This window comes from Heterodontus francisci, chromosome 29 (genome assembly GCF_036365525.1).
Source record: "Heterodontus francisci isolate sHetFra1 chromosome 29, sHetFra1.hap1, whole genome shotgun sequence".
Lineage (NCBI taxonomy): Eukaryota > Metazoa > Chordata > Chondrichthyes > Heterodontiformes > Heterodontidae > Heterodontus > Heterodontus francisci.
In genome coordinates, this window is record NC_090399.1 from 13,756,319 (window position 1) to 13,783,656 (window position 27,338).

Below are 27,338 nucleotides of genomic sequence, written 5' to 3' on the forward strand. Positions count from 1 at the left end.
TCCGCTCCGCACCTCGTTCTGTCAAAGCTGCTCTGAAATTGACCGCTCAGCTGTAAGTCCGCTCCGCACCTCGTTCTGTCAAAGCTGCTCCTCGCAAAAAGAAAGAGATTTTAAAACTGCCCAAATAAATAGTTTTCCCTTACCCAGCAGTCCCCTGGTCCTCCGAAACAAAAGGGGATTAACTTGTAACTTACTGAAATTGACCGCTCAGCTGTAAGTCCGCTCCGCACCTCGTTCTGTCAAAGTGAAATTGACCGCTCAGCTGTAAGTCCGCTCCGCACCTCGTTCTGTCAAAGTGAAATTGACCGCTCAGCTGTAAGTCCGCTCTGCACCTCGTTCTGTCAAAGTGAAATTGACCGCTCAGCTGTAAGTCCGCTCCGCACCTCGTTCTGTCAAAGTGAAATTGACCGCTCAGCTGTAAGTCCGCTCCGCACCTCGTTCTGTCAAAGCTGCTCCTCGCAAAAAGCTCACTGAGAGAGTGCTTCACTCTCAGATGGGATCACCGAGGGAGTGCTGCACTGTCAGAGCGGATCACTGAGGGAGTGCTGCACTCTCATAGGGGATTACTGAGGGAGTGCTGCACTGTCATAGGGGATTACTGAGGGAGTGCTGCACTGTCAGAGGGGATTACTGAGGGAGTGCTGCACTGTCAGAGGGGAATACCGAGCAAGTGCTGCACAGTCAAAGGGGATAACTGAGGGAGTGCTGCATTGTCAGAGGTGATTACTGAGGGAGCACTGCACTGTCAGAGGGGAGAACTGAGGGAGTGCTGCACTGTCAGTGGGGATTACCGATCGAATGCTGCACAGTCAAAGGTGATAACTGAGGGAGTGCTGCACTGTCTGAGGGAATTACCGAGCGAGTGCTGCACAGTCAAAGGGGATCACTGAGGGAGCAATGCACTGTCAGAGGTGATTACTAAGGGAGTGCTGCACTGTCAGAGGGGATTACTGACAGAGCACTGCACTGTCAGAGGTGATTACTAAGGGAGTGCTGCACTGTCAGAGGGGATCACTGAGAGAGTGCTTCACTCTCAGATGGGATCACCGAGGGAGTGCTGCACTCTCATAGGGGATTACTGAGGGAGTGCTGCACTGTCAGAGGGGAATACTGAGGCAGTGCTGCACTGTCAGACCGGATCACTGAGGGAGTGCTGCCCTGTCATACGGGATTACTGAGGGAGTGCTGCACTGTCAGAGCGGATCACTGAGGGAGTGCTGCACATCAGAGGGGTTTACTGAAGGAGTGCTGCAGTGTCCGAGGGCATTACTGAGGGAGTGTTGCACTGTCAGAGTGGAGTGCAGAGGGAGTGCTGCACTGTCAGAGAGGATGACTGAGGGAACGCAGCACTGTAAGAGGGGATTACTGAGGGAGTGCTGCACTGTCAGAGGGGATTACTGAGGGAGTGCTGCACTGTCAGAGCGGATCACTGAAGGAATGCTGCACTGTCATAGGGCATTGCTGAGGGAGCACTGCACTGTCAGAGGGGTTTACTGAGGGAGTGCTGCACATCAGAGGGGTTTACTGAAGGATAGTGGAGTGCAGAGGGAGTGCTGCACTGTCAGAGAGGATGACTGAGGGAGCGCAGCACTGTTAGAGGGGATTACTGAGGGAGTGCTGCACTGTCAGAGGGATTACTGAGGGAGTGCTGCACTGTCAGAGGGGATTACTGAGGGAGTGCTGCACTGTCAGTGCGGATTACTGAGGGAGTGCTGCGCTGTCAGAGGGGATTACTGAGGGAGTGCTGCACTGTCAGAGGGGATTACTGAGGGAGTGCTGCACTGTCAGAGCGGATCACCGAGGGAGTGCTGCACTGTCACAGGGGATTACTGAGGGAGTGCTGCACTGTCAGAGCGGATCACTGAGGGAGTGCTGCACTGTCAGAGGGGATTGCTGAGGGAGTGCTGCACGGTCCGGGGATTACTGAGGGATTGCTGTACAGTCAGAGGGGATTAGTGAGAGAGTACAGCACTGTCCGAGGGGATCACTGAGGGAGAGCTTCACTGTCAGGGGATTACTGAGGGATTGCTGTACAGTCAGAGGCGATTACTGAGGGCGTCCTGCACTGTCAGATGGGATGACTGAGGGAGTGCTGCACTGTCAGACGGGATTACTGAGGGAGTGCTGCACTGTCAGATGGGATGACTGAGGAAGTGCTGCACTGTCAGACGGGATTACTGAGGGAGTGCTGCACTGTCAGAGGCGATTACTGAGGGAGTGCTGCACTGTCAGAAAGGATTACTGAGGGAGTGCTGCACTGTCAGAGGGGCAGTACTGAGGGCTTTTGCACAATCGAATGGGCAGTACTAATGGAGTGCTGCACAATCAGAGGGGCACTACTAAGTGAGTGCTGCACTGTCGGAGGGGCACTACTAAGTGAGTGCTGCACTGTCGGAGGGGCAGTACTGAGGGAGTACTGCACTGTTGGTGGAGCAGTACTGAGGGAGTACTGCACTGTTGGTGGAGCAGTACGGTGGGTGCTCTCCACGTTTGTGGCAATTACTAAAACCGGCCTTCCAATGGTGCATTGCTCCCTCCGTACAGTTGCTTCAACAGTACAGCACTCCCTCAGTGCTGCTCCTCCAACAGTGCAGCACTCTGTGGGGGAAGGATGCAAGGAGGTGGTGAGAAGGAGAGAGCAGGACTGGGGAATAGGTTGGAGAATTTTTTTCTGGTAACTCCCTCTCTCCCTGCATGGGTAGAATGTACTTATGGCAACAAGACTCCTGTTTGAATCACTTTCAAATCCAAGCTCTTTGTGTTCCGGTTCCATCTAACCAGGATTTAGACCCAGCAATAGTGGAGGAACGGTGATAGAGTTCCAAGTCAGGAGGGTGTGTGGCTCGGAGGGGAACTTGCAGCTGGTTGTGTTCCCCTGAATCTGCTGCCCTTGTCCTTCTAGATGGTAAAGGTCACGGGTTTGAAAAGTGCTGTTAAAGGAGCCTTGGTACATTTCTGCAGTGCATCTTGTCGATGGTACACACTGCTGCAACATTGGTGGTGGAGGGGGTACCAATTAAGCGGGCTGCTTTGTCCTGGATGGTGCTGAGCTTCTTGTTGTTGGAGCTGCACCCATCCAGTCAAGTGGAGAGTCTTCCATCACATTCCTGACTTGTTCATTGTATATGGTGGACAGGCTTTGGGGAGACAGGAGGTGAGTTACTCGCCACAGAATTCCCAGCCTCTGACCTGTTCTTGTTGGCACACAGTATTTATGTGGCTGGTCCCACTCAGTTTCTGGTCAATGGTGACCCCCCAGGATGTTGATGATGGGGGATTCAGCAATGATAATGGCATTAATAATGCTGTGTTCCAGTCCTGGAGTGGGGACTCTGGAGTTGTGTGCTCCGAGCCAGGGATTCCCTTCCCAGTAAAAGAAAGGGGTGGGCTGGTGAGACCAGTGGCTGAATATCTCGGCCTTCCCTTGCAACTGCCAGTTCTGTCCAGTGGTGCCTGATGTATAGGGCAGGGTTGCCAACACTTCCCGGTTTCCCAGGAGTGTCCTTGATTGGAGCATGGGCACTAAGAACGCTGGCATTTCGGAAGACTGTCGCATTTTAAATTTCCTGCCACGACCGTGCCCTCCCCCTGCCCCATGACATCACCGGCTATAACCACAGAGAAACCTCCAGCTGGGAATAGTCGGGCATCATGGAGGGCTGGGTGTGTGCTGCTGATGAAACAGGATCAAGGCAGTGGAAACTGAGGAATAGGATTTCGGGAATGATGAGGTTGGGGAGAGAGGATGACTTGGGGGATACATATGCAGGTACACAATGTACATGTCATGGGGTCATCGGGTCATAGAATCATTTACGGCACAGAAGGAGGCCATTTGGCCCACCGAGTCCATGCCATCTCTCTACAGAGTAATCCAGTCTGCCCCCCACCAACCCCCCCCCCTCCCCGACATCCCGCTCTATCCCCATAGCCCTGCAAGTTTGGTTCCCTCAGGTGCCCATTCAATTTCCTTTTGAAATCATTGAATCATCTCCGCTTCCACCACTTTCATAGGCAGTGAGTTCCAGGTCATTACCACTCACTGTGCAAAATAAGTTCTTTCTCACATCCCCCCCCCCTGTATCTCCTGTCCAAAACCTTCAATCTGTGGCCCCTAGACCTTGTATCATCAGCCAATGGGAACAGCTTTTCTTTGTCTATCTTGTCTAAACCTGTCAACACCTCAATCAAATCTCCCCTCAATATACTTTCCTCCAACCAACACAACTCCAGGCTCTCCAACCTAACCTTGTAGCTAAAATCACACATCCCTGGGACCATTCTGGTAAATCTCCTCTGCACCCTCTCAAGGACCCTCACATCCTTCCTAAAGTGTGGTGAACAGAACTGAATGCAATAATCCAGTTGGGACCTAACCAGAGCTTTATAAAGGTTCAGCATAACCTCCCTGCTTTTTGTACTCAATGCCTCTATTTATGAAGCCCAAAATCTCATATGCTTTGCTAACCACTCTCTCAATATGTCCTGCCACCTTCAAAGATCGATGCACATGTACCCCCCAGGTTTTTCTGTTCCTTTAAAACTGTGCCATTAGTCTATATTGATATTACGTATCAAAAAAAGCAGTGGTCCCAACACTGACCCTTGGGGAACATCACTATCTACCATCCTCCAGTCTGAAAAACAACCATTTACTACAAATCACTGTTTTCTGTCCTTAAGCCAATTTTTTTATCCAGTTGGCCACTGACCCTCCTATTCCATGAGCCTCAATTTTGTTAACTAGCCTTTTATGTGGTCCTTTATCAAACATTTTCTTCATATCCAGATAGAAACCATCCACTGCATTCCATTCATCAACCTTCTCTGTTACTTCATCGAAAATTCCATTAGATTAGTTCAAGCACGATTTGTCTTTTACAAATCCGTGCTGCCTATCCTTAACTAACTCGGACCTCTCCAAGTATCTGTTGATCTTTTTCCCTGATTATTGTTTCTAAAACCTTACCCGCCACTGATGTTAAATCTAACTGGTCTGTAGTTACTAGGACTGTCCTTACACCCTTTCTTGCAGAAGTATGTCGAATTTGCCATTCTCCAACCCTCTGGTACCTTCCTCAAGGAAGATTGGAAAATTACGGCAAGCCCTTCCACCATCTCCATCCCCGCTTCCTTTAGCAACCTGTGATGCAATCCCTCTGGATCAGGCAACTTATCTACTCTAAGCGTGGCCAGCCTGTCAGTACATCCGGCCTACCAATTTTCACCCCATCCATTACCTTTACCAACTCCACTTCGACCGATATTTTGTCAGCATTCTCTTCCTTAATAAACTGATACAAAGTACTCATTAGGTATTCTATCTTTGTCCTGTGTCTCTAAATCACATATCACCTTCTTTAACCCTAATAGGCCCCACCCCACCTCTTACTACTCGCTCACGTTTTAAATGTCGGTAGATCTTTTGGTTCCCTTTTCTGTTAACTGCCATTCTATTCTCATATTCTGTCTTTGTCAGTCTTATTCTCCTCTCAACTTATTGTATCTGGCCTGGTTCTTACTTGAAAAATTCACCTGACATGCAGCATACACCCTCTTTTCGTGTTTCATCAAATTCTCTAACGCCCTCGTCAACCAAGGAGCCCTGGCTTTTGTTCCTCTACCTTTCTCCCATGATGATATGCACCCAGCCTATACCTGAAACATCTCCTCCTGAACTATCATCCATTACAGTTTTCCTCTCAGTGTTTGGTTGCATTCTGCTCTGGCTAGATCCCTTCTCATCCCATTGAAATTAGCCCTCTTCCAATTTAGAAGTTTTAGATTGTTCCTTGCTCTTCTCCATTGCCAACCTAAACCTTATGATACTATGATCACTCTTACCCAAGTGCTCCTCCCACAGACACTTGGTCCACCTCATTCCCCAGCACCAAATCCAGCAATGCCTCCTTCCGAGTTGGACTGAGAACAGACATGCTCCTGAACACATTTCAGAAACTTCTTCCTTCCTTTCCCTGTACTCAGTTACCCAAATATCAATTGAGATGATGCTAAAGTCCCCCAATATCACCACTCTACATCAGTTGCACATCTCTCGGATTTCCCTGTAGATTTGCTTCTCCATCTCTCTCTCACTATTTGGAGGCCGAGACAATACCCCCAGCAGCTTCTCAACTTTAACCAAATGGATCCTGTCCTTGATCCCTCAAGGACATCCCCTCTTTCCAACGCCTTCCCTAAGCAGTACTGCCACCCCACCTCCCTTTTTACCTTCTCTATCTTTCCTGAACACTTTGTATCCTTGAATATTAAGCACCAAGTCCTCATCATTTTTAAGCCATCTTTCTGTTATTGTCACGATATCTTATTCCCACATGGCTATTTGTGCTTGTAGCTCACCAATCTTACGCACCACAAGTTCTGCTTTTACATGCATGCATTCCAATGTCTTTCTGTTCCCCGTAGTCCTTCTTAGCCTGATCCTATCTAATATGGTACTGTTTCCTTACTTCCTTCTCCAGCACTATCCAACACTCTCACATTATGCATCTTACTCCTCTTTTCCACATCTATATGCTGGTGCCCATCCCCCGGCTAATTTACTTTAAACCCTCCCCAACCACATTAGTGAACTTCCCTACAAGGACATTGGTCCCAGTCCTGTTGAGGTGCAACCCGTCCCTTTTGAGTAGGTAAATTCTGCCCCACAACTGGTCCCAATGCCCCAAGAATCTGAAGCCCTCCCTCCTGCACCATGCATCAAACCACACATCAATCCTCCCAATCTTGCTGGCGCGTGGCACTGGGAGTAATCCAGAGATTACTATCTTCGAGGTCCTACTTTTTAACTTCCTCCCATCTCCTGAAAGTCCTCAATACCTGCCCTCTGTATGCCGCTGGTACTGACGTGTACCACAACAGAACCAACAGCCCATCTGAATGTGTACAAGAAACACTCAGTAAACAAGAGAAACCAAGCGTAGAACTTTATTCACAATCACTTGAATAATTGCTCAGATTTTATGTTTGTTTCCCTTTATGAAGAGGAGGCAATAAATAATAGGTTAAAATAAATAAGTCGAGCAACATGGAAGCATATCTGCAAACATGCTGGGATTAAATTAACAGAAACATTTATAATTTATAGAATATTCAAGTTAGTTACATCAGTTTTAACACCAGTAGCAACAGAAAAAAATTGATAGAGCAATGTCATCATTCAGAAGGTTGAAAATCCTTGGAACTCACCACCACAGAGGGCTGTGGATGCTCAGACATTGAGTATATTCAAGATTGAGATCGATTTTTTTTTATAGACTCTGGGGGAAATCAAGGGATTTGGGGACAGTGCAGGAAAGTGCAGTTGATGTCGAAAATCAGCCACGATCTTACTGAATAGTGAAGCAGGCTCGAGAGGCTGTATGGCCTACCCCTGCTCCTATTTCTTCTGTCCTAATGTAAAAATCCCCTTCTTGGGTGGTCCCCGGACAGCCCACTCTCAATAAATGGGATTAATCCACTCCCACACTTCAGATCACAGAAGGCTACTGCATAGAAAACAGGCCATTTGGCCCGTCAAGTCGGTGGCACATTTTTCCCCGTGAGTGTAGTCCCACCCTCCTGTTTGCTCCCTGCGCCCATCTTTTTCAAGTGGCTGCCTCAGTTCCCTTTTTAAAAGAGGAGGAAAAGGACAGTGTCTGACCCACTGCCCTGCCCAGTCCCAGAGGGGGGAAGGACAGTGTCTGACCCATTGCCCTGCCCATTCCCAGAAGGGGAAAGGACAGTGTCTGACCCATTGCCCCACTCAGTCCCAGAGGGGGGGAAGGACAGTGTCTGACCCACTGCCCCACTCAGTCCCAGAGGTGGGAAAGGACAGTGTCTGACCCACTGCCCCACCCAGTCTCAGAGGGGGAAAGGACAGTGTCAGAGCCACTGCCCCACCCAGTCCCAGAGGGAGAAAGGACAGTGTCTGACCCACTGCTCCACTCAGTCTCAGAGGGAGGAAAGGACAGCGTCAGAGCCACTGCCCCACCCAGTCCCAGAGGGAGAAAGGACAGTGTCTGACCCACTGCCCTGCCCAGTCCCAGAAGTGGAAAGGACAGTGTCTGACCCATTGCCCCATCCAGTCCCAGAGGGGGAAAGGACAGTGTCTGACCCATTGCCCCACTTAGTCCCAGAGGGGGAAAGGACAGTGTCTAGCCCACTGCCCCACCCAATCCCAGAGGGGGAAAGGACAGTGTCTGACCCATTGCCCCACCTAGTCCCAGAGAGGGAAAGGACAGTGTCTGACCCACTGCCCCACCCAGTCCCAGAGGGGGGAAAGGACAGTGTCTGGCCCACTGCCCCACCCAGTCCCAGAGGGGGAAAGGACAGTGTCTGACCCATTGCCCCACCTAGTACCAGAGGGGGAAAGGACAGTGTCTGACCCACTGCCCCACCCAGTCCCAGAGGGGGGAAAGGACAGTGTCTGGCCCACTGCCCCACCCAGTCCCACAGGGGGAAAGGACAGTGTCTGACCCACTGCCCCACCCAGTCCCAGAGGGGGGAAAGGACAGTGTCTGGCCCACTGCCCCACCCAGTCCCAGAGGGGGAAAGGACAGTGTCTGACCCACTGCCCCACCCAGTCCCAGAGGGGGAAAGGACAGTGTCTGACCCAGTGCCCCACAGTCTCGCACCCATTTAAACATTTTTAATGGAAGGCTCAACCCCATCCAGTGGGAATATCCATGACTGGACGATGCAAAATGAAAAACCATCTTTTTAAATAAATAGAAAGGGACCTTCCAGTTACCACATCTGAAGTCTGTACAGTCACTGGCCCTGACGAAACAAAATCCATCTGGTCTGAAAGTTCTATCAAAAATATAGTTCAAACTGAGTGTTCACAATCAAAGACCAGATGTGTCGACAACGACTTTGAGGAAGATGGCGTCATTCCGGAGGTAAGGGTTTGGTGGGTTTAGCAGGAGGTCCTGCCGCACAAACCTGGGGCAACCGCTGGCAACGTTCATGTGAGTCTTGGGCTTCTGGAAGGAGGCGCTGAGGACATCAGGGAAGAACGATTCCTTGATGTGGTTCTGATTCACTTGGTCCAAGAGGACAAAGGTGACCCTCTGCTTGAAGGGCCACAGAAGCACATCGTCATACTCACTCTTCATGATGGCCAGGAAGAGGGAGATGTGCGTCCCTTTCCCATTGCCGTCTCCATAGGGATAGATCCTGCAGCACAGCTTGTAGCCAAACGGGTCCGTGGAGAAAGGTGAAGAGTAGAAAGATGTCCTCTGCTCGGACCTCGCAGCTAAGAGGTGGGAGGAAAAGTTTTCAATCTTCCACACGATGACCCCATTACAGTTCATTGGTGGGGAAGGGCCGAAAAGATAGTTTTTGCCCTCCTTGGCTTTGCCCTTCCTTTGGAGGTCTTGGATGACCTGCTCGTTCTGAAGACACTTTTGCTGCAGGAGCTCAATGGTGCTTTCGTACTTGTCCAACTCTCTGTTGAGAACACACAGGACCTTCTCCAAGCTCTCGATCTTCTTGGCCAACATGGAAATGCTAGGGTCTTCGCTTCCGGAGGCCATGCCCGCTCTAGAAGCCTCGCTGCCCGCTTCTGGCCTCACCGATTGGCTCAGCAAACCAGTCAGGGCCAGGATCTTGTCCATCACAAGTTGTTTGAAGCTGGTATTTATGTCCGCAGTGTTGGACATCTTCGACTGCAGGCTGAGAATGAGAGATAGCAACTGCATCATATGTGGCTGCTGGGCCTCTCGCAGATGTTCACTGAGGGCTCCTCGTTCAGGCTGTTGAATATAGTGATCAATAACGTTTAATAAAACCTTAAAATGATAATTGTTACATGCAGTTAAAGAAAAGAAAGTCTCGCATTTGTATAGTGCCTTTCATTACCTCAGGACATCCCATAGCATATTATTGCCAGTTAAATACCATTTTTTTTAAGTGTTGTCACAGTTGTAATGTAGGGAACACAGCAGTCAATTTGTGCACAGCAAGCTCCCACAAACAGCATTGTAATAATGGTCAGACCTTCTCTTTTGAATGATGTCGAATGGCACAGGACACAGAATCACAGGTAAATTGACCCAACTCTCTCCTAGATTAATTCAATAAAAGTGGGGCAAATTTAACTGCAACACTCTCCTATATTAATTAAACAAGTGGGGCAAAATTATCCCCATTCTCTCCTATTTTAAACAAGTGGGATAAATTTACCCCAATTCTCTCCTATAATAATTGAAGTGGGGTAGGTTTAGCCCCAACTCTCCCTTATTTTAATTAGACAAGTGGGGGTAAATTTACCCCAACTCTGTCCTATATTAAACAAGTGGGGTAAATTTACCCCAAACTGACTCCTATATTAAACAAGAGAGGTAAATTTACCCCAACTCTGTCCTATATTAAATAAGTGGGGTAACTTTACCCCCAGCAGTCTCCTATATAAAACCAGTGGGGCAAATTTACCCCGAGCTCCCTCCTCTATGAAACGAGTTGGCTAAATTTACTTCCAACTCTCTCCTATATATCTAAACACCAGGGAGAACTTCCCCACTCTTCTTCAGTTAATTCCATGAGATGTTTTACATCCACCTCAGAGAGATGGGAAATTCTTCATTCACTACTAGCCAAAAACCTTTACTTGTCTCTGTCCTACCCTTCTGGTATCTCTCCATTTTGGCAGGTCATTACTGCCTTGTACTTTTCTCCTCAGTTCCTCCTATTATGTCTTCCCACTCACCCTTCCTGCTCCTCAACTCTTCACCATGTTGAAACCAAAGCTCATCTCACCAGCTCTCACTCTCATTCATTCCTTCCCAGGAATGGGGAACTGGGGAACTCATCAGACGCCTTCGCCTTCTCTCCCTCGTATCTGCGGACTTTTAAAACTCAGACGTGGCACTGTCTAATCGCAACCTCGTGGCCTACACCCGGTTTCAATTCCCAGCCTTGTCAGTGTTCTGCAGGCTTTTTCCCAACACCCACATTTCTGAAGTTCAGAAGGACCATTACCATCTTCTCAAGGGACAACTAGGGACAGGAAACAAATGGTGTCTTTGCCAGTGATGCCCTTATCCCAAGACTTAATAATAAAAAGAGAACAGTTGTACAGAAAAAAAAAACCTTTTCTTGGCAACCAGCTCTCTCAAATGGACAGGCCACCTTCACTCGAGGACAATCTCCTAGATCGACATCACAGTGTTTGTTTAGCTGCAGACAAAGGAAATATAAATGATATATATGTAAACATACATTTCATGGGCTTTATTGCAACAATCCACCATCTACAAGGAGTCTTTTTTATTCATTTGTGGGATGTGGGCATTGCTGGCCTGGCCAGCATTTCTTGCCCATCCCTAACTGCTCTTGAACTGACTGGCTTGCTCGGCCATTTCAGAGGGCAGTTAAGAGCCAATCACAAGGAGTGTGATGGAAAACTCTCCACTTGTTCCAACAACACTCAAGAAGCTCAACACCATCCAGGACAAAGCAGCCCCTTTGATCCACACCGCATCCACCATCTTCAACATTCACTCCCTCCACCACCGAAGCACAGTGGCAGCAGTGTGTACCATCTACAAGATGCACTGCAGCAATTCATCAAGGCTCCTTAGACAGCACCTTCCAAACCCGCAATCTCTACCCCCTAGACGGATAAGGGCAGCAGATGCATGGGAACACCACCACCTGCAAGTTCCAGTCCAAGTCACACACCATCCTGACTTGGAACTATATCGCCATTCCTTCACTGTCACTGGGTCAAAATCCTGGAACTCCCTTCCTAGCAGGACCTGAGGGAATCTTCCAATTCTCCTTATATACAGGGGTGGTGCCAGAATACCGGAGAATTGCAAATGTTACATCCATGTTCAAAAAAGGGTGTAAGGACAAGCCCAGCAACTACAGGCCAGTCCGTTTAACCTCAGTGGTGGGAAAGCTTTTAGCAATAATAATTTATAACAAAATAAATAGTTATTTGGACCAGTGTGGAGTAATTAAGGAAAGCCAGCATTGATTTGTTCTGGGCAACTCGAGCTTAATTAACTTGCTGGAGTTTTCTGAAGAGGTAACAGAGAGGGTTGATGAGGGCAATGCTGTTGATGTGGTGTGCATGGACTTTCAAAAGGCTTTCAATAAAGTGCCACATAACAGGCTTGTCAACAAAGTTCGAGCCCATGGAATTAACGCAGCATGGATACGAAACTGGCTGAGTGACAGGATGACAGGAAACAGAGAGTAGCGGTGAATGGTTGTTTATTGGACTGGAGGAAGGCAGATAAAATGAGGTTCCCCAGGGGTCAGTGTTAGGATCCCTGCTTTTCTTCATATGTTTCAATGACCTAGACTCGGGTGTATAGGGCACAATTTCAAAATTTGCGGATGACACAAAACTTGGAAGTACTGTGAACTGTGAGGAGACAGTGATAAACTTTAAGAGGACATAGACAGGATGGTGGAATGGGCAGACACATGGCAGATGAAGTTTAATGCAGAGAAATGTGAAGTGGTTCATTTTGTTAGAAAGAACGAGGAGAGGCAATATAAATTAAAGGGTACCATTCTAAAGAGCGTGCAGGAGCAGAGGGACCTGGGGGTATATGTGCACAAATCATTGACGGTTGCAGGATAGGTTGAGAAAGCAGATGATAAAGCGTGCGGGATCCTGGACTTTATAAGTAATGGTATAGAGTACAAAAGCAAGGAAGTGACGATAAACCGCTTATTGAGTTTCTGGGCACCACACTTTAATTAGAGAGGGTGCAGAAAAGACTCACGCGAATATTTGCAGGAATGAGGATCGTCAGTTACGTGGATAGATTGGAGAAGCTGGGGCTGTTCTCCTTGGAGAATAGGAGATTAAGAGAAGATTTGATCAAGGTGTTCAAAATCATGAGGGGGCTGGACAGAGTCGATAGAGAAAAACTGTTCCCATTTGCAGAAGGACTGAGACCCAGAGGACACCGATTTAAGGTGAATGGCAAAAGAAGCAACGAGGACGGGAGGAAAAACTTTTCACACAGCGGGTGCTTAGGATCTGGAATGCACTGCCTGAGATTGTGGTGGAGGCAGATTAAATCATGGCATTCAAAAGTGAATTGGACAATTATCTGAAGAGAAAAGCTTTTCAGGGGAAAAGGCGGAGCAGTAGTACTAGCGAGTTGCTCTTGTACAGAGCCAGCACTGACACAACAGGCTGAATGGCCTCCATCTGTGCTGTAACTATTTTATGACTCTATGATTCCTTTTGTCCTCATGTCCCCTCTGGTCCTTTCGCCAAATATCGTACGCTTGTGTCCTCTCGCTATCAATCCATCTGCCATTGCAAACAATTTCTCCTTCATGGTTTTGAACACCTCTATCAAATCTCCCCTCAACCTTCTCTCCACTAAGCATAAACATGTCATCTGCAAGACGGCTAAGTGGCGCAGTGGTTAGCACCGCAGCCTCACAGCTCCAGGGACCCGGGTTCGATTCTGGGTACGACCTGTGCGGAGTTTGTAAGTTCTCCCTGCGACTGTGTGGGTCTTCGCTGGGTGCTCCGGTTTCCTCCCACAAAGACTTGCAGGTGATAGGTAAATTGGCCATTGTAAATTGCCCCTAGTGTAGGTAGGGAATATGGGATTACTGTAGGGTTAGTATAAATGGGTGGTTGTTGGTCGGCACAGACTCAGTGGGCCAAAGGGCCTGTTTCAGTGCTGTATCTCTAAATAAATAAAGACAACATCTCGGACACTGCCGCACTCCCTCAGTGGTGTGCCAGCCTCAATTTCTGTTCTCCAGAGAGTGGTGGGACTGTGGAACTCCCTGCCGCATGGAGTGGGGTTGAAGGAGAGAGCACTAACATGGAGGCTGGATTCTTAGACAAGGGAGAATGGAATAGAGGAATAAGGGGGCCGGATGGGAAGAGGTAGAGTGGCAGGAGGTTTTTGTGCAGCATAGACACTGGTAGATACCAGTGGGTAGAATAGTGTGTTTAAGCACTATAGATATTATTATTTGTTTCTTGGTTTGAATAATTCTGTTTCAAAAGGTGCATGATAGCGTAATCATTATAGCCTATCAGTGAAGAAAGGCTCCCTTGACCAACAGAGAATGGAATTGTAAACTGTAAGGGCCCCTTATTTAGAGAGGCACAAACATAAGCTTCAAATTATTTGTTTTTTTTATTCATTCAAGGGTTATCACATGACAGTAGTAACCAATCAGGCACAGCCAGAGTTGGCATTGATGTCACCTGCCCAGGCCTCCACCCCCAGGCTTCTCTCGGTTACCGGAGGGTGAGTCAGGTTCTGGGCCTTGGCTGCCTTGTGTGGCCCAGCATCTTGCGTCTTTCATAGTCACCAGACGTCTCAAAGCACTTTACAGCCAATGCAGTGCTTTTGAAGTGTAGTCACTGTTGTAATGTAGGAAACATGGCAGCCAATTTGTGCACAGCAAGCTCCCACAAACAGCATTGGGGAGCGGTGCGTAGTGGTGATGTCAATGAACTAGTAATATAGATGGCCCAGGCTAATGCCCTGGGGACATGGGTTCAAATCCCACCATGGCAGCTGGTGGAATTTAAATTCATTTATTAATAAAAAATTTGGAATTGAAAGCTTGTTTCAGTAATGGCGCCATGAAACTATCATCGATTGTCATAATCCTTACCCGGTCTGACCTACACGTGACTCCAGACCCACAGCAATGTGGCTGACTCTTAACTGCTCTCTGAAATGGCCTAGCAAGCCCACTCAGTTGCCATGGGCAACTAGGGATGGGCAGCCTTGCCAGCGACGCCCACATCACATGAAAGAATTTTTTTAAAACAGCGCCATGGGATCTTTTACATCCGCCCGAGAGGGCAGATAGGACCTCGGTTTAATGTCTCATCCAAACAATGGTGCCTCCGACAGTGCAGCATTCCCTCAGCCCTGCACGAGAGTATCAGCTTGATTTTTACACTCAAGTTCTAGTTTGGAACTTGAAGCTACAACCTTCTGACTCAAATGAGAGTGCTACCAACTGAACCAACTTGGTTGGACTAGAGGAGCTTCCTCACAACATCGGTTTAAGGAGCTGAAAGATGTAAAAAGGAGGCACTACAGCACCACCAGTGGCAGGGAGGTGCAGCTGCAGCATGACAGATTTATGTTATGAAGGTGGACACAGGAATTTATAATAAAAACAGGTCACACAACAGCTCGCATTTATACAGCGCTGCTAACACAGTAAAACATTCCACAATGCTTCACAAGAGTGATTATCAAACAAAATTTGACGCTGAACCGCATAAGGAGATATTCGGGCAGAGAAAAGTGTTGAGGAGGGTCTTAAAGGAGGAGAGAGGGGTCGATAGGTGGAGACGGTTAAGGGGGAGAATTCCAGAGCTTAGGAACTAGGGAGCAAGAAGGCCCAGCCGCCAGTGGTGGAGTGACTAAAATTAGGGATGTGCAAGAGGCCAGATTTGTAGGATTGCAAATACCTTGGAGGGTTGTAGGACTGGAGGAGGTTACACAAAAGCATAACTCACATCATGCCCCGTTCACCCATCGTCCCTGTGTTCCCTGACCAACATTGGCTCCTGGTTAAGCAATGCCTCGATTTTAAAATTCCCATCCTTGTTTTCAAATCCCTCCATGGCCTCGCCCATCCCCGTCTCAGTCATTTGACCTAATACCTGCTTATAGAAACATAGAAAAATAGGAGCAGGAGTAGGCCATTCGGCCCTTCGAGCCTACACCGCTATTCAGTACGATCATGGCTGGTCATCCAAACTCAATACCATGTTCCCACCTTCTCCCCATATCCCTTGATCCCATTAGCCCTAAGCACTCTATCTAACTCTTTCTTGAATGTATTTAATGATTTGGCCGCAACTGCTTTCTGTGGTAGAGAATTCCACAGGTTCTTCCACCCACTCTCTGGGTGAAGAAATCGCTCCTCATCTCAGTCCTAAATGGCTTATCCCTTTATCCTTAGACTGTGACCCCTGGTCCTGGACTCCCCCGCCACCGGGAACATCCTTCCTGCATCTAGTCTGTCCAGTCCTGTTGGAATTTTGTAGGTTTCTATGAGATCCCCTCTCATTCTTCTAAACTCTAGCCAATACATATGTGGCGTAGTGTCAATTTTGTTTGATAATGCTCCTGTGAAGTGCTTGGAGACATATTACTGGAATAACGGTGATATACAAGTATAAGTTGTTGTTGTTGTAATGTTTTATAAATGGAAAATGCGTGGAGTTTTAAGATTTAATAAGATACAGATTGATCTTATAAAGGGCATACTGCATTCCCAAGCCTCATTGACCATAAATAGATATGCCGGCAATCTATGATGATAAATGAGTTTGTTACCTCTTCCTTGCTCAGTCCTTTCTTTCCGCACAAGGAACAGTCATCTTTACACTGCGAGCACATGCTGATATGTCCCTGAGGGAATAAACAAAGCACTTCTTTAGAATAGTGGATCAGTAGTTTGATTTGTATACTGCACGGTATCAGTTGTGGCTGAGTAGGTAACATCCTTACCTCTACCTCAGAAGATTGTGGGTTCAAATCCCATTCCAGAGACGGGAGTATAATTTATTTTTATGGGATGTGGGCACCATTGGCAAGGCCAGCATTTATTGCCCAAACCCTATTTGCCCTTGACAACCGAGTGGCGTGCTAGGCCATTTCGGAGGGCAGTTAAGAGTCAATCCCATTGCTGTGGGTCTGGAGTCACATGTAGGCCAGACCAGGTAAGGACAGCAGATTTCCTTCCCTAAAGGACATCAGTGAACCAGGTGGAATTTTACGTCAATCGATGATAGTTTCATGGCACCGTTACTGAAACTAGCTTTCAATACCAAATTTTTATCAATTAATTGAATTAAAATTCCACCAGCTGCCGTGGGATTTAAACCCGTGTCCCCAGGGCATCAGCCTGGAGTCACTGAATTACTAGTCAAGTGAGAATACAACTACGCCACCATATCCAGGTTAAGACTCCCAGTTTGGTACTGAGGGAGTGCTGTACTGTCGGAGGTGCCATCTTTTGGACGAGACCCTGAACTGAGGCCTTGCTTGCCTACTCCTAAGGCATTTTATAAGTAGATTTAGGGCACGAGGATAAGCAGGGAAAGAGTAGGGCCCATTAGGGACCAAAGGGGCAATCTGTGTGTGGAGCCGGAGGACATAGGTGAGGTTTTAAATGATTACTTTTCATCTGTGTTCACTATGGAGAAGGACGATGTAGGTGTAGAGATCAGAGAGGGGGATTGTGATATACTTGAACATATTAGCGTCAAAAGGGAGGAAGTATTAGCTGTTTTAGCGGGCTCAAAAGTGGATAAGTCCCCAGGCCCAGATGAGATGTATCCCAGGATGTTATGTGAGGCAAGGGAGGAGATAGCAGGGGCTCTGACACAAATTTTCAAATCCTCTCTGGCCTCAGGAGAGGTGCCAGAGGACTGGAGGACAGCGAATGTGGTGCCATTATTCAAGAAGGGTAGCAGGGATAAACCAGGTAATTACAGGCCGGTGAGTCTAACATCAGTGGTAGGGAAAATATTGGAAAAAATTCTGAGGGACAGGATTAATCTCCACTTGGAGAGGCAGGGATTAATCAGGGATAGTCAGCATGGCTTTATCAGGGGAGATAGTGTCTAACTAACTTGATTGAATTTTTTGAGGCGGTGACTGGATGTGTAGATGAGGGTAAAGCAGTTGATGTAGTCTACATGGACTTCAGTAAGGCTTTTGATAAGGTCCCGCATGGGAGATTGGTTAAGAAGGGAAGAGCCCATGGGATCCAGGGCATTTTGACAATGTGGATCCAAAATTGGCTTAGTGGCAGGAGGCAGAGGGTGATGGTCGAGGGTTGTTTTTGCGAGTGGAAGCCTGTGACCAGTGGTGTACCACAAGGATCAGTGCTGGGACCCTTGCTGTTTGTAGTGTACATTAATGATTTAGGCATGAATATTGGAGGCATGATAAGTAAGTTCATAGATGAGACGAAAATTGGTGGTGTCGTAAGTAGTGAGGAGGAAAGCCTTAGATTACAGGACGATATAGATGGGCTGGTAAGATGGGCGGAGCAGTGGCAATTGGAATTTAATCCCGAGAAGTGTGAGGTGATGCATTTTGCGAGAACTAACAAGGCAAGGGAATATACAATGGATGGTAGGACCCTAGGAAGTACAGAGGGTCAGAGGGACTTTGTGTACTTGTCCATAGATCACTGAAGGCAGCAGCACAGGCAGATAAGGTGGTTAGCAAGGCATACAGGATACTTGTCTTTATTAGTCGAGGCATAGAATATAAGAGCAGGGAGGTTATGATGGATCTGTATAAAACACTAGCTAAGCCACAGCTGGAGTACTTTGTACAGTTCTGGGCACCACACTGTAGGAAGGATGTGATTGCACTGGAGAGGGTGCAGAGGAGATTCACCAGGATATTGCCTGGGCTGGAGCATTTCAGCTATGAAGAGAGACTGAAAAGGCTAGGGTTGTTTTCCTTAGAGCAGAAAAGGCTGAGGGGGGACATTATTGAGGTGTACAAAATTATGACGGGCGTTGATAGGTTAGATAGGAAGAAACATTTTCCCTTAGCGGAGGGGTCAATAACCAGGGGACATAGATTTAAGGTAAGGGGCAGGAGATTTAGAGGGGATTTGAGGAAGATAACTTTCACCCAGAAGGTGGTTGGAATCTGGAACGCACTGCCTGTAGAGGTGATAGAGGCAGGAACCCTCACATCATTTAAGAATTATTTAGATGAGCACTTGAAATGCCATAACATCAAGGCTATGGGCCAAGTGCTGGAAAATGGGATTAGAATAGTTAGGCGCTTGATGGCCGTCACGGACACGTTGGGCCGAAGGGCCTGTTTCTGTGCTGTATAACTCTATGACACTCAGGTGGATGTATACCTCGAGGGACTTTGTTGGGAACATACAGAGGTAAAGTCGAGGCATCTGAGGGAGTGCACAAACCTCAAAACTACTTATCTACCTGAACCTTGAAGCACCACCTGCCCCTCACGTGGCAGAGTCTGCAGATCATGTTTTGGACTTATCGGCCATCTCAGAACCCATCGAACCGGAGTGGAAGCAAGTCATCCTCGGTCCCAAGAGACTTCCTAAGGGAAAAGGTACCCCCAGGTCCCTCTGCTCCTGCACCCTCTTTAGAATTGTACCCTTTAATTTCTATTGCCTCTCCTCGTTTTTCCTACCAAAATGAATCACTTCTCATTTTTCTACATTAAACTTCGTATCACTTGTCTGCCCATTCCACCATCCTATGTCCTCTTGAAGTTTATCACTATCCTCCTCACAGTTCATAATATTTGCAAGTTTGGTGTCATCTGCAAATTTTGCCCTGTCCACCCAAGTCTAGGTCATTAATACATATTAAAAAAAGCAGGGGTCCCATCACTGACCCCTGCAGTACCCCATGTATAAACCTTCCTCCAGTCCAAAAAACAACCGTTCATAACCACTCTGTTTCCTGTTACTCAGCCAATTTGCTGCTTCTGATCCTTTTATTCCATGGGCTCTAACTTTACTCACAAGCCTGTTATGTGGCACTTAATCGAATGCCTTTTGGAAGTCTGTGTACACCACATCAACCACATTACCCTCATCCACGCTCTCTATTACCTCATCAAAAAACTCCAGCAAATAAGTTAAACACGATGTGCCCTTAACAATTCCCTGCTGGATTTCCTTAATTAAGCCACATTTATCCAAGTGACTTTTTTTTTTATTATGGATAATCATTTCTCAAAGCTGTCCCACCACCGAGGTTAAACTGACTGGCCTGTAGTTGCTGGGCTTGTCCTTGCACCCTTTCTTGAACACGGGTGTAACAGTTACAATTCTCCAGTCTTCTGGCACCATCCCTGTATCTAAGGAGGATTGGAAGATTATGGCCAGTGCCTCCACAATTTCCATACTTACTTCCCTCAGCATCCCTGGATGTATCTCATCTGGTCCTGGTGACTTATCAACTTTAAGTACAGCCAACCTATCTAATCCCTCCTCTTTATCAATATTTAACCCAACCAGTGTCTCAACTACCTCTTCTTTCACCATGGCTTGGGCAGCATTGTCTTCCTTGGTAAAGACAGATGCAAAGTACTCACTTAGTACCTCAGCCACACCCCCTGTCTCCATGCATAAATCCCCTTTTAGGTCCCTAATTGGCCCCAATCCTCCATTTACCACCATTTTACTATTTATATATTTACTACTATAGCAGACTGATAGATTCCCTTTTATGTTAGCTGCCAGTCTCTTCTCATACTCTGTCTTTGCGTCTCTTATTTGTTTTTTCACTTCCCCTCTGAACTTTCTAAATTTAGCCTGCTTCTCAGTTGTATTATCCACCGGACATCTGTCACATGCACCCTTTTTCTGCTTCATCTTACTCTCTATCTCTTTCATCATCCAGGGGGCTCTGGATTTGATTGCCCTACCTTTCCTCCTCGTGGGAATGTACCTTGACTGTACCCGAACTATCTCCTCTTTAAAGGCAGCAGTTTTGCCTTCCAATTTTTGATTCCAATTTACCCGGGCTGGATCCTTTCTCACTCTATTGAATTTGGCCCTACTCCAATTAATTATTTTCACTCTGGATTGCTCCTTGTTGCTTTCCATAGCTGACCTAAACCTTATGATGTCATGGTAACTGTCCATTAAATATTCTCCTACTGGCACTTGATTCATTTGACCCACCTCATTCCCCAGAACCAGATCCAGCAATGCCTCCTTCCTCATCGGACTGGAAACATACTGATGTAGAAAATTCTCCTGAACACACTCTAGAAACTCTTGGCCCTCTCCGCCCTTTGCATCATGACTATCCCAGTCTATATTAGGATAATTAAAGTCCCCCATTATAATTACTCTGTAATTCTTGCACCTCTCCGTAATTTCCTTGCAAATCTGTTCCTCCTGGAACCCCTGCAGTCCATCCATTGTAGGTACACCCACAGTGCTAATAGGATTCTATACTTTCCCAAACAAAGTGAGGCAAGACTGTCCCTATGGCTTATCACTCAGATTATTCATGGTATCACACATAAGAGGTTCCTTTGGCTTTTAACTACAAATGTCAAATTGTTACAATGAAAAACAGAGTTATCTGTGAGGATGCTTCCGGAACCAGTATCTGGTAAAATGGACGAGAAATGGAGAGCAATCTCGAGATGGCACCTTTGATCCTCCAGAGGGTTCCTGCCAATTACTGTTACAGATGTTGAGGTCTACAAGCAACTCAAGGTTTTCCACCCTTTTCCCCTCCCAAACCAGCCACCAGGCCTTCCACCTGACCAGGCCTCTCTTACCCGCTCCCTATTTACAACCAGGCCCAGGACCAGCCTGGCTCTGTCCTTTCACTGAACTTGAGGAACTGAAATGAAGGACCGAGAAGCACAAAGCCCAAATCTTCCTCCACAGCGCAAGAGCTGCTCCCGCCATGGATGCCCATCACCAAACCCGGGCAGACGTTACCACGGCCAAAATCATGGGGCACTTGCATTCAACCCCTGGCAGGTGACACTCTTACGCCTGGATGCTGTTCTGTTTGATTGCTCAGTGATTGATTGCTCTGTACTATGTTTGTAATACTGCTCACTATGCTGTCAGTCAACCCTGAGGGGGTTTGGTTCCAAAAGTGAAACTAAGACCAATCCGGGCAGCCATCTGAATAAAGCCTATGCACACAGAAATTGCGAGTCTAGTTTCTTCATTCTTGGGGTATGAAACATAACAGGTACTGAAGAGGTAATTGCAGAACCTGAAGCAATTGGATTAAGAAGGGGCTGAACTAGACTATGGAAGTTACAGGTCCATCAGATGTGAGAACTAGAACAGCCTAAGTACAAGAAGGGAAGTGTTGTTTGACCACCTTAGAAGATTATCATCATCACGGGCCACTTAAATGTTCAATCAAACCTGGGACCTACTGTATTACACATAGCAAAACGGGAGTCATGGGGGGAAAACACGCCTAGCCATTGCTACGCCTGACCAACAGGTCTTACGAGTAAAAGATGGCTTGAACATAAACATAGAGGATTATGTCACTAAGTTTGGGTATGACATCCCTGAACTACCTATCGCCTTAACAACATTAATAAGTCAAATGAACGCCTCCCAATGCCACCCTATGAAGAAAGGTTGGACAGGTTTGGTCTGTATCTATTGGAGTTTAGAAGAATGAGAGGTGACCTTATTGAAATATACAAGATCCTGAGAGGAATTGACAGGGTGGGCGCTGAAAGGATGATTCCTCTTACAGGAGAGACTAGAACTAAGGGACACAGTTTAAAAATAAGGGGTTGCCCATTTCAGATGGAGATGGGGAGAAACTTTTCTCTCAGTGGGTTGTGAGTCTGCGGAACTCTCTTCCACAGAGAGCAGTGGAGACAGAGTCATTGAACACTTTTAAGGCAGAGGTAATCAGATTCTTGATTAACAAGGGAGTCAAAGTCTATCGGGGTAGATGGGAAAATGGAGTTGAGACCACAATAAGATCAGCCATGATCTTATTAAATGGCAGAGCAGGCTCAAAGGGGACGAATGGCCTACTCCTGATCCTAATTCATATGGTTGTATGTCAGAACATTAAATCTTCAGGGTGAGAGTGGCCTCCTGGATTAGTTCTGATCACCTGGTCAGAGAAGAACTTTTCACATTTCTTCCCCTTAATTGGCCTGGGTTATTTTAATGTTCCACCCACTCCCAGGAGATCACATACCATTCAGTTCATGTGTGGAGTGTATATATTGTAATGTAAAAAGCTGGATGGACTAGAATGTCCTTTTCTGTCTGTCATTGTTTGTGTTTTATGATGTCCTGATGGACTCTTTTGAAGTACGGTCACTATTGTTACATAATTATACAGTATTTACAGCACAGAAACAGGCCATTCGGTCCAGCAGGTCCATGCCAGTGTTTGTGCTCCATACGAGCCTCCTCCCACCCCTTTCCAACTCAACCCATCAACATATTCTCCTATTCCTTTCTCACTCATGTGCTCATCGAGCTTCCCCATGTCGACAAATAGTAAAGGTTAGAATGCAACACCAGTGTGATTAATAAAAGCAGGCTGGTCCAAAACTTGCAGGTTGATAGGTAAATTGGCCATAAGAAATTGCCCCTAGTATAGGTAGGTGGTAGGGAAAATATAGGGACAGGTGGGGATGTGGTAGGAATATGGGATTAGTGTAGGATTAGTATAAATGGGTGGTTGATGGTCGGCACAGACTCGGCGGGTCGAAGGGCCTGTTTCAGTGCTGTATCTCTAAACTAAGCTTCCCCTCAGAAAAAGCGCCCCAGCCCTTTAAGCCCATCATCTGTCTTTTCCATGGAGCCAGGAGGTAATTGGCACATATCCTTCATTCCTCACTTCATCAGCCTTTTTGACAAGTTCAATGCACAAAGTCACGGTCTACTCCACCTTCATCAGGATGTGGGGACATGGAGTGTCACAGTTAGGGCAGTGCTGCATCCTCCAATCACACTCCTCCGCCTCATGACCCCGCATCTTCTTCCTGGGTCCAATGGCACTGCAGCCAAAGGGGGCGTTGACGCAAGACTCAACCTGGACGTCACACTGAGCATGGTGGGAGTTCTGTGGGTGACGAGAGAAGATGCAAAGGCTAAGCATTTGTTGAATATTGCGCTTGTCCTGCCCATTTCCCATTTTCTGTCCTTTATAGGCCAACACCTAACAATGAATCCAAACCTGTGTATATCAGCGCTGCACAATGTTAGACTTCAAATGCCACACATTTAATTCCTCAGTGGGTAACACTCTCACCTAAGACAGAAGATCATGCAGCAAACCCCACTCCTGACTCTTTTGAGCCAATAATCTAGGCCAGCACTGCTAGTGCAGGACTGAGGGAGGGCCACCCAAGTGGAGGTGCCGTCTTTCCAATGGGATGTTAAAGCATCGTCCCTCTCGAGTGGATGTAAAATATCCCACTTTTTAACAGAGGAGTAGAAGACTTCTTCCAGGTGTCCTTGCCAATATTTATCACTGAACCAACGTCACTGATTCTAAGAACATAAGAAATAGGAGAAGGAGTGGACCACACGGTCCATTCAACACGATCGTGGCTGATCTTGGGCTTAAACTCCACTTTCCCACCCGCTCCCCATATCCCTTGATTCCGTGAGAGACCAGCCTTAAGTATACTCAACAATGGAGCATCCACTATCTTCTGGGGTACAGAATTGAAAAGATTCATAACCCTTTGAGTAAAGAAATTTCTCTTCATCTCAGTCCTAAATAATCAACTCCTTATTCTGAGACTATGCCCCCCATCTTCTAGATTCCCCAGCCAAGGGAAACAACCTCTCAGCATCTGCCCTGTCAAGCCCCCTCACAATCGTGTATGTTTCAATGAGATCACCCCTCATTTTTCTAAACTCCAGGGAATATAGGCCCAACTTACTCAGCCTATCATAGGACAACCCTCTCATCCCAGGTACCAATCTTGTGAACCTTCTCTGTACTGCCTCCAAGGAAATTACTTTCTTCCTTAAATGTAGAGACCAAAACTGCGCACAGTACTCCAGGTGTGATCTCACCAAAGCCCTGTACAATTGCAGCAAGGCTTCTAGATTCCTGTACTCTAATCCCCTTGCAATAAAGGCCAACAAGCCATTTGCCTTCCTGATTGCTTGTTGTACCTGCGTGTTAGCTTTCTCTGTTCCTAGTACCAGTATACCCAAGTCCCTCTGAACATCATTTGCAAGTTTCATGCCTTTTAAAACATATTCTGCTCTTCTATTCTTACGACCAAAATGAATAACCTCACGTTTCCCCACATTATACTCCATCTGCCAACTTGTTGACCACTCACTTAACCTGTCTATATCTCTTTGAGGCCTCTGTGTCCTCCTCACAGCTTACATTCCCACTGAGCTTTGTATGGTCAGCAAACTTAGATGCATTACTCTCAGTCTCCATCCGAGTCATTGATATAGAGTGTAAATAGCTGAGGCCCCAGCACTGATCCTTGTGGCACTCCGCCAGTCACAGCCTGCCAACTTGAAAATGCCCCATTTATCCCTACTCTCTGCTTCCTGTCTGTTAACCAATCCGCTATCCATGTTAATATATCACCCCCAACTCCATAACCTTTATCTTGCATATTAACCTTTTGTGTGGCACCTTAACCAATGCCTTTTGGAAACACAAGTACACTACATCTGCTGGTTCCCCCTTATTTACCCTACTAGTTACATTCTCAAAAAACTCTAATAAATTTGTCAAACATAATTTCCCTTTCATAAAACTATATTGACATGGTCTGATCATACTGTGCTTTTCTGAGTGCATTGTTAAGTCTTCCTTAATAATAGATTCCAGCATTTTTCTGATGACTGATGTCAGGCTAATTGGCACGTAATCCCTGTTTTCTCTCTCCCTCCTTTCTTGAATAGCGGTGTTATATTTGCTAACTTCCAATCTGCTGGAACTGTTCCAGAATCTAGGGAATTTTGGGAAATCAGTGCATCCACCATCGCTGCAGCTCTTTCCAAATCCTAGGGCGTAAGCCATCAGGTCCTGGGAATTTATCCGATTTTATTCCCTCAATTTAATCTCTCTTCTCCAATACAATCTTCTCTGCCGATATTAATTGCCTTAATTTCCTCACTGTTTATAACCCCTAGGTTGCCCTTTATTTCTGGTATGTAACTTGTGTCTTCTACTCGGAAAACAGACACAAAATAATTGTTTAATGTCTCTGCCATTATCTCATTTCTATGGGCTGGATTTTGTCCTGGAGCTGAGGATCCCGGCACTGGGCCTAAAAGCAGGGGAAACCCCGCCTCGGCATTTTTGTGCATTTCCCTCCCCCCTCCCCCCACACACCCCCAGAGCAACCCTCCAGTCTTTTAACTTCTAACTTTCATGAGCTGGGATTCTCATCCCTTTAAAGACAGGGATCCTGCCTCCATGAGCTACCAGTCGATCAGCAGTATCGGCAGCGCCACTGGGAGCAGGTGGCCACTGCTGGTAGTGCAGCGGCCTTGGACCCAGGCCCAGCACGGGAACCTCAAACCTCAGTTAGGTGAGGCAGGGTTGCCGGAGTCTGTTCGGAAGGCCCCAGCTAGGGAGGGTACTGGGGGCTGGTGTGCAGTCCGGGGGAGGTGGTCCCCAGGGGGTAAGGTGGTTCCCAGTGGGGTCCTCCAAATTACCCACAAAGGAGGGCTGGTAAGATCCCAGCGGTAAAGGCCTGCTCAGTTCGGGGAAAAAAAAACCCGACCCGAACCCGACTGATCCACAGCGGTCCCGAGCCTGACCCAGCCTGAGTCCCTCCGATTTTGCCCCGAGCCCGACCCGAACCCGAACCTGAAAGAAGCTGCAGCGCATGTGTGATGACATCACGGCGATGTCACTCGCTCACTGCGCAGACTCAGTTTCGTCCCGGACTCCCAGCTCAGTTAAGTTTTTTTAAATTCCAATACTTACCAGCAGCGCACTTACCGCGTGTGTCCGGCCCGATCCCAGACTCAGCCCGACCCGACCTGAGCCCGAAAGCCAGACCAGGTATTGGGGTCCGACCCGACCCGAACCCGACACATGTCATCGGGTCCCGTCGGGTTCGGGTCGGTTAGCAGGCCTTTACCCAGTGGTGGCGGGAAGAGGCCTTTAAGTGGCCGTTAATAGGCCACCTAAGACCCTCAATTGGCCTCTGGGCGGGAAAGCCGTCATCGGCCTATCCTGCCCCCGGGAATATCACTTGGTGATGGGGACGGGATGGGCCCTCCGCCGGGGAGGCAATGGACCCTCCGCCACCCATTGCAATACTCCATGGCCCAACCCCCTCCCGCCTCAAGGGGGGGGGCCACACAAAATCCCAGTCTACGTGTGGGTGCTTGCTATGTGCAGAATGACTGCCACCATTCCCATAGTGCAACAGTGGGTACATTTCAGCAAGTGCCTCACCGGCTAAGGTCACAAAGGGCTCTATATAAATACCAGTCCATTCTTGCTGGATACAGTTACACAGGTTTAGGCAATCCTCTGGTACCTCATCCAACAGCCCACTTGGTTGAACATCTCACTGGAAAGATGGCACCTCAGACACTGCAGCACTCCTTTGGTACTGCACTGGGAGTTACGGCCCAGATTAGGTGCTGAAGTTTCTTGAGGCCATCACCCACTAACACAAACACAAAATACCGCGGATGCTGGAAATCTGAAACAAAAGCAGAACGTCCTGGAAACACTCAGCAGGTCCGGCAGCCATCTGTGGAGAGAGAAACGGAGTTAACTTTTCAGGTCCATGTGACCTTTCACCAGACCTGGCCAAAGTTAGAAGTGCGATAGGTTTCGAGCAAGTGAAAGTGGGGAGGGAGAGAAGAAAAACAAA

General features: G+C 47.4%; 1 protein-coding gene across 2 annotated transcripts in view; it reads right to left on the minus strand.

Moving 5' to 3' along the window:
* Positions 1–6,925: 6,925 nt before the first annotated feature.
* The window catches only part of LOC137345945 (TNF receptor-associated factor 2-like), a 36,682-nt gene continuing 16,269 nt past the window's right edge, over positions 6,926–27,338 (minus strand). Inside the window, exons 4-7 of one of the 2 annotated variants that reach the window (XM_068009197.1) lie at positions 23,405–23,578; positions 16,311–16,385; positions 11,095–11,181; positions 6,926–9,758 (exon numbers count right to left, since the gene is read on the minus strand). In XM_068009197.1, coding sequence (XP_067865298.1) covers positions 8,850–9,758; positions 11,095–11,181; positions 16,311–16,385; positions 23,405–23,578 — 1,245 coding nt within the window. In that variant the 3' untranslated portion in view covers positions 6,926–8,849. The remainder of the gene's footprint in view (positions 9,759–11,094; positions 11,182–16,310; positions 16,386–23,404; positions 23,579–27,338) is intronic. The other variant, XM_068009198.1, reaches the window with a different exon arrangement.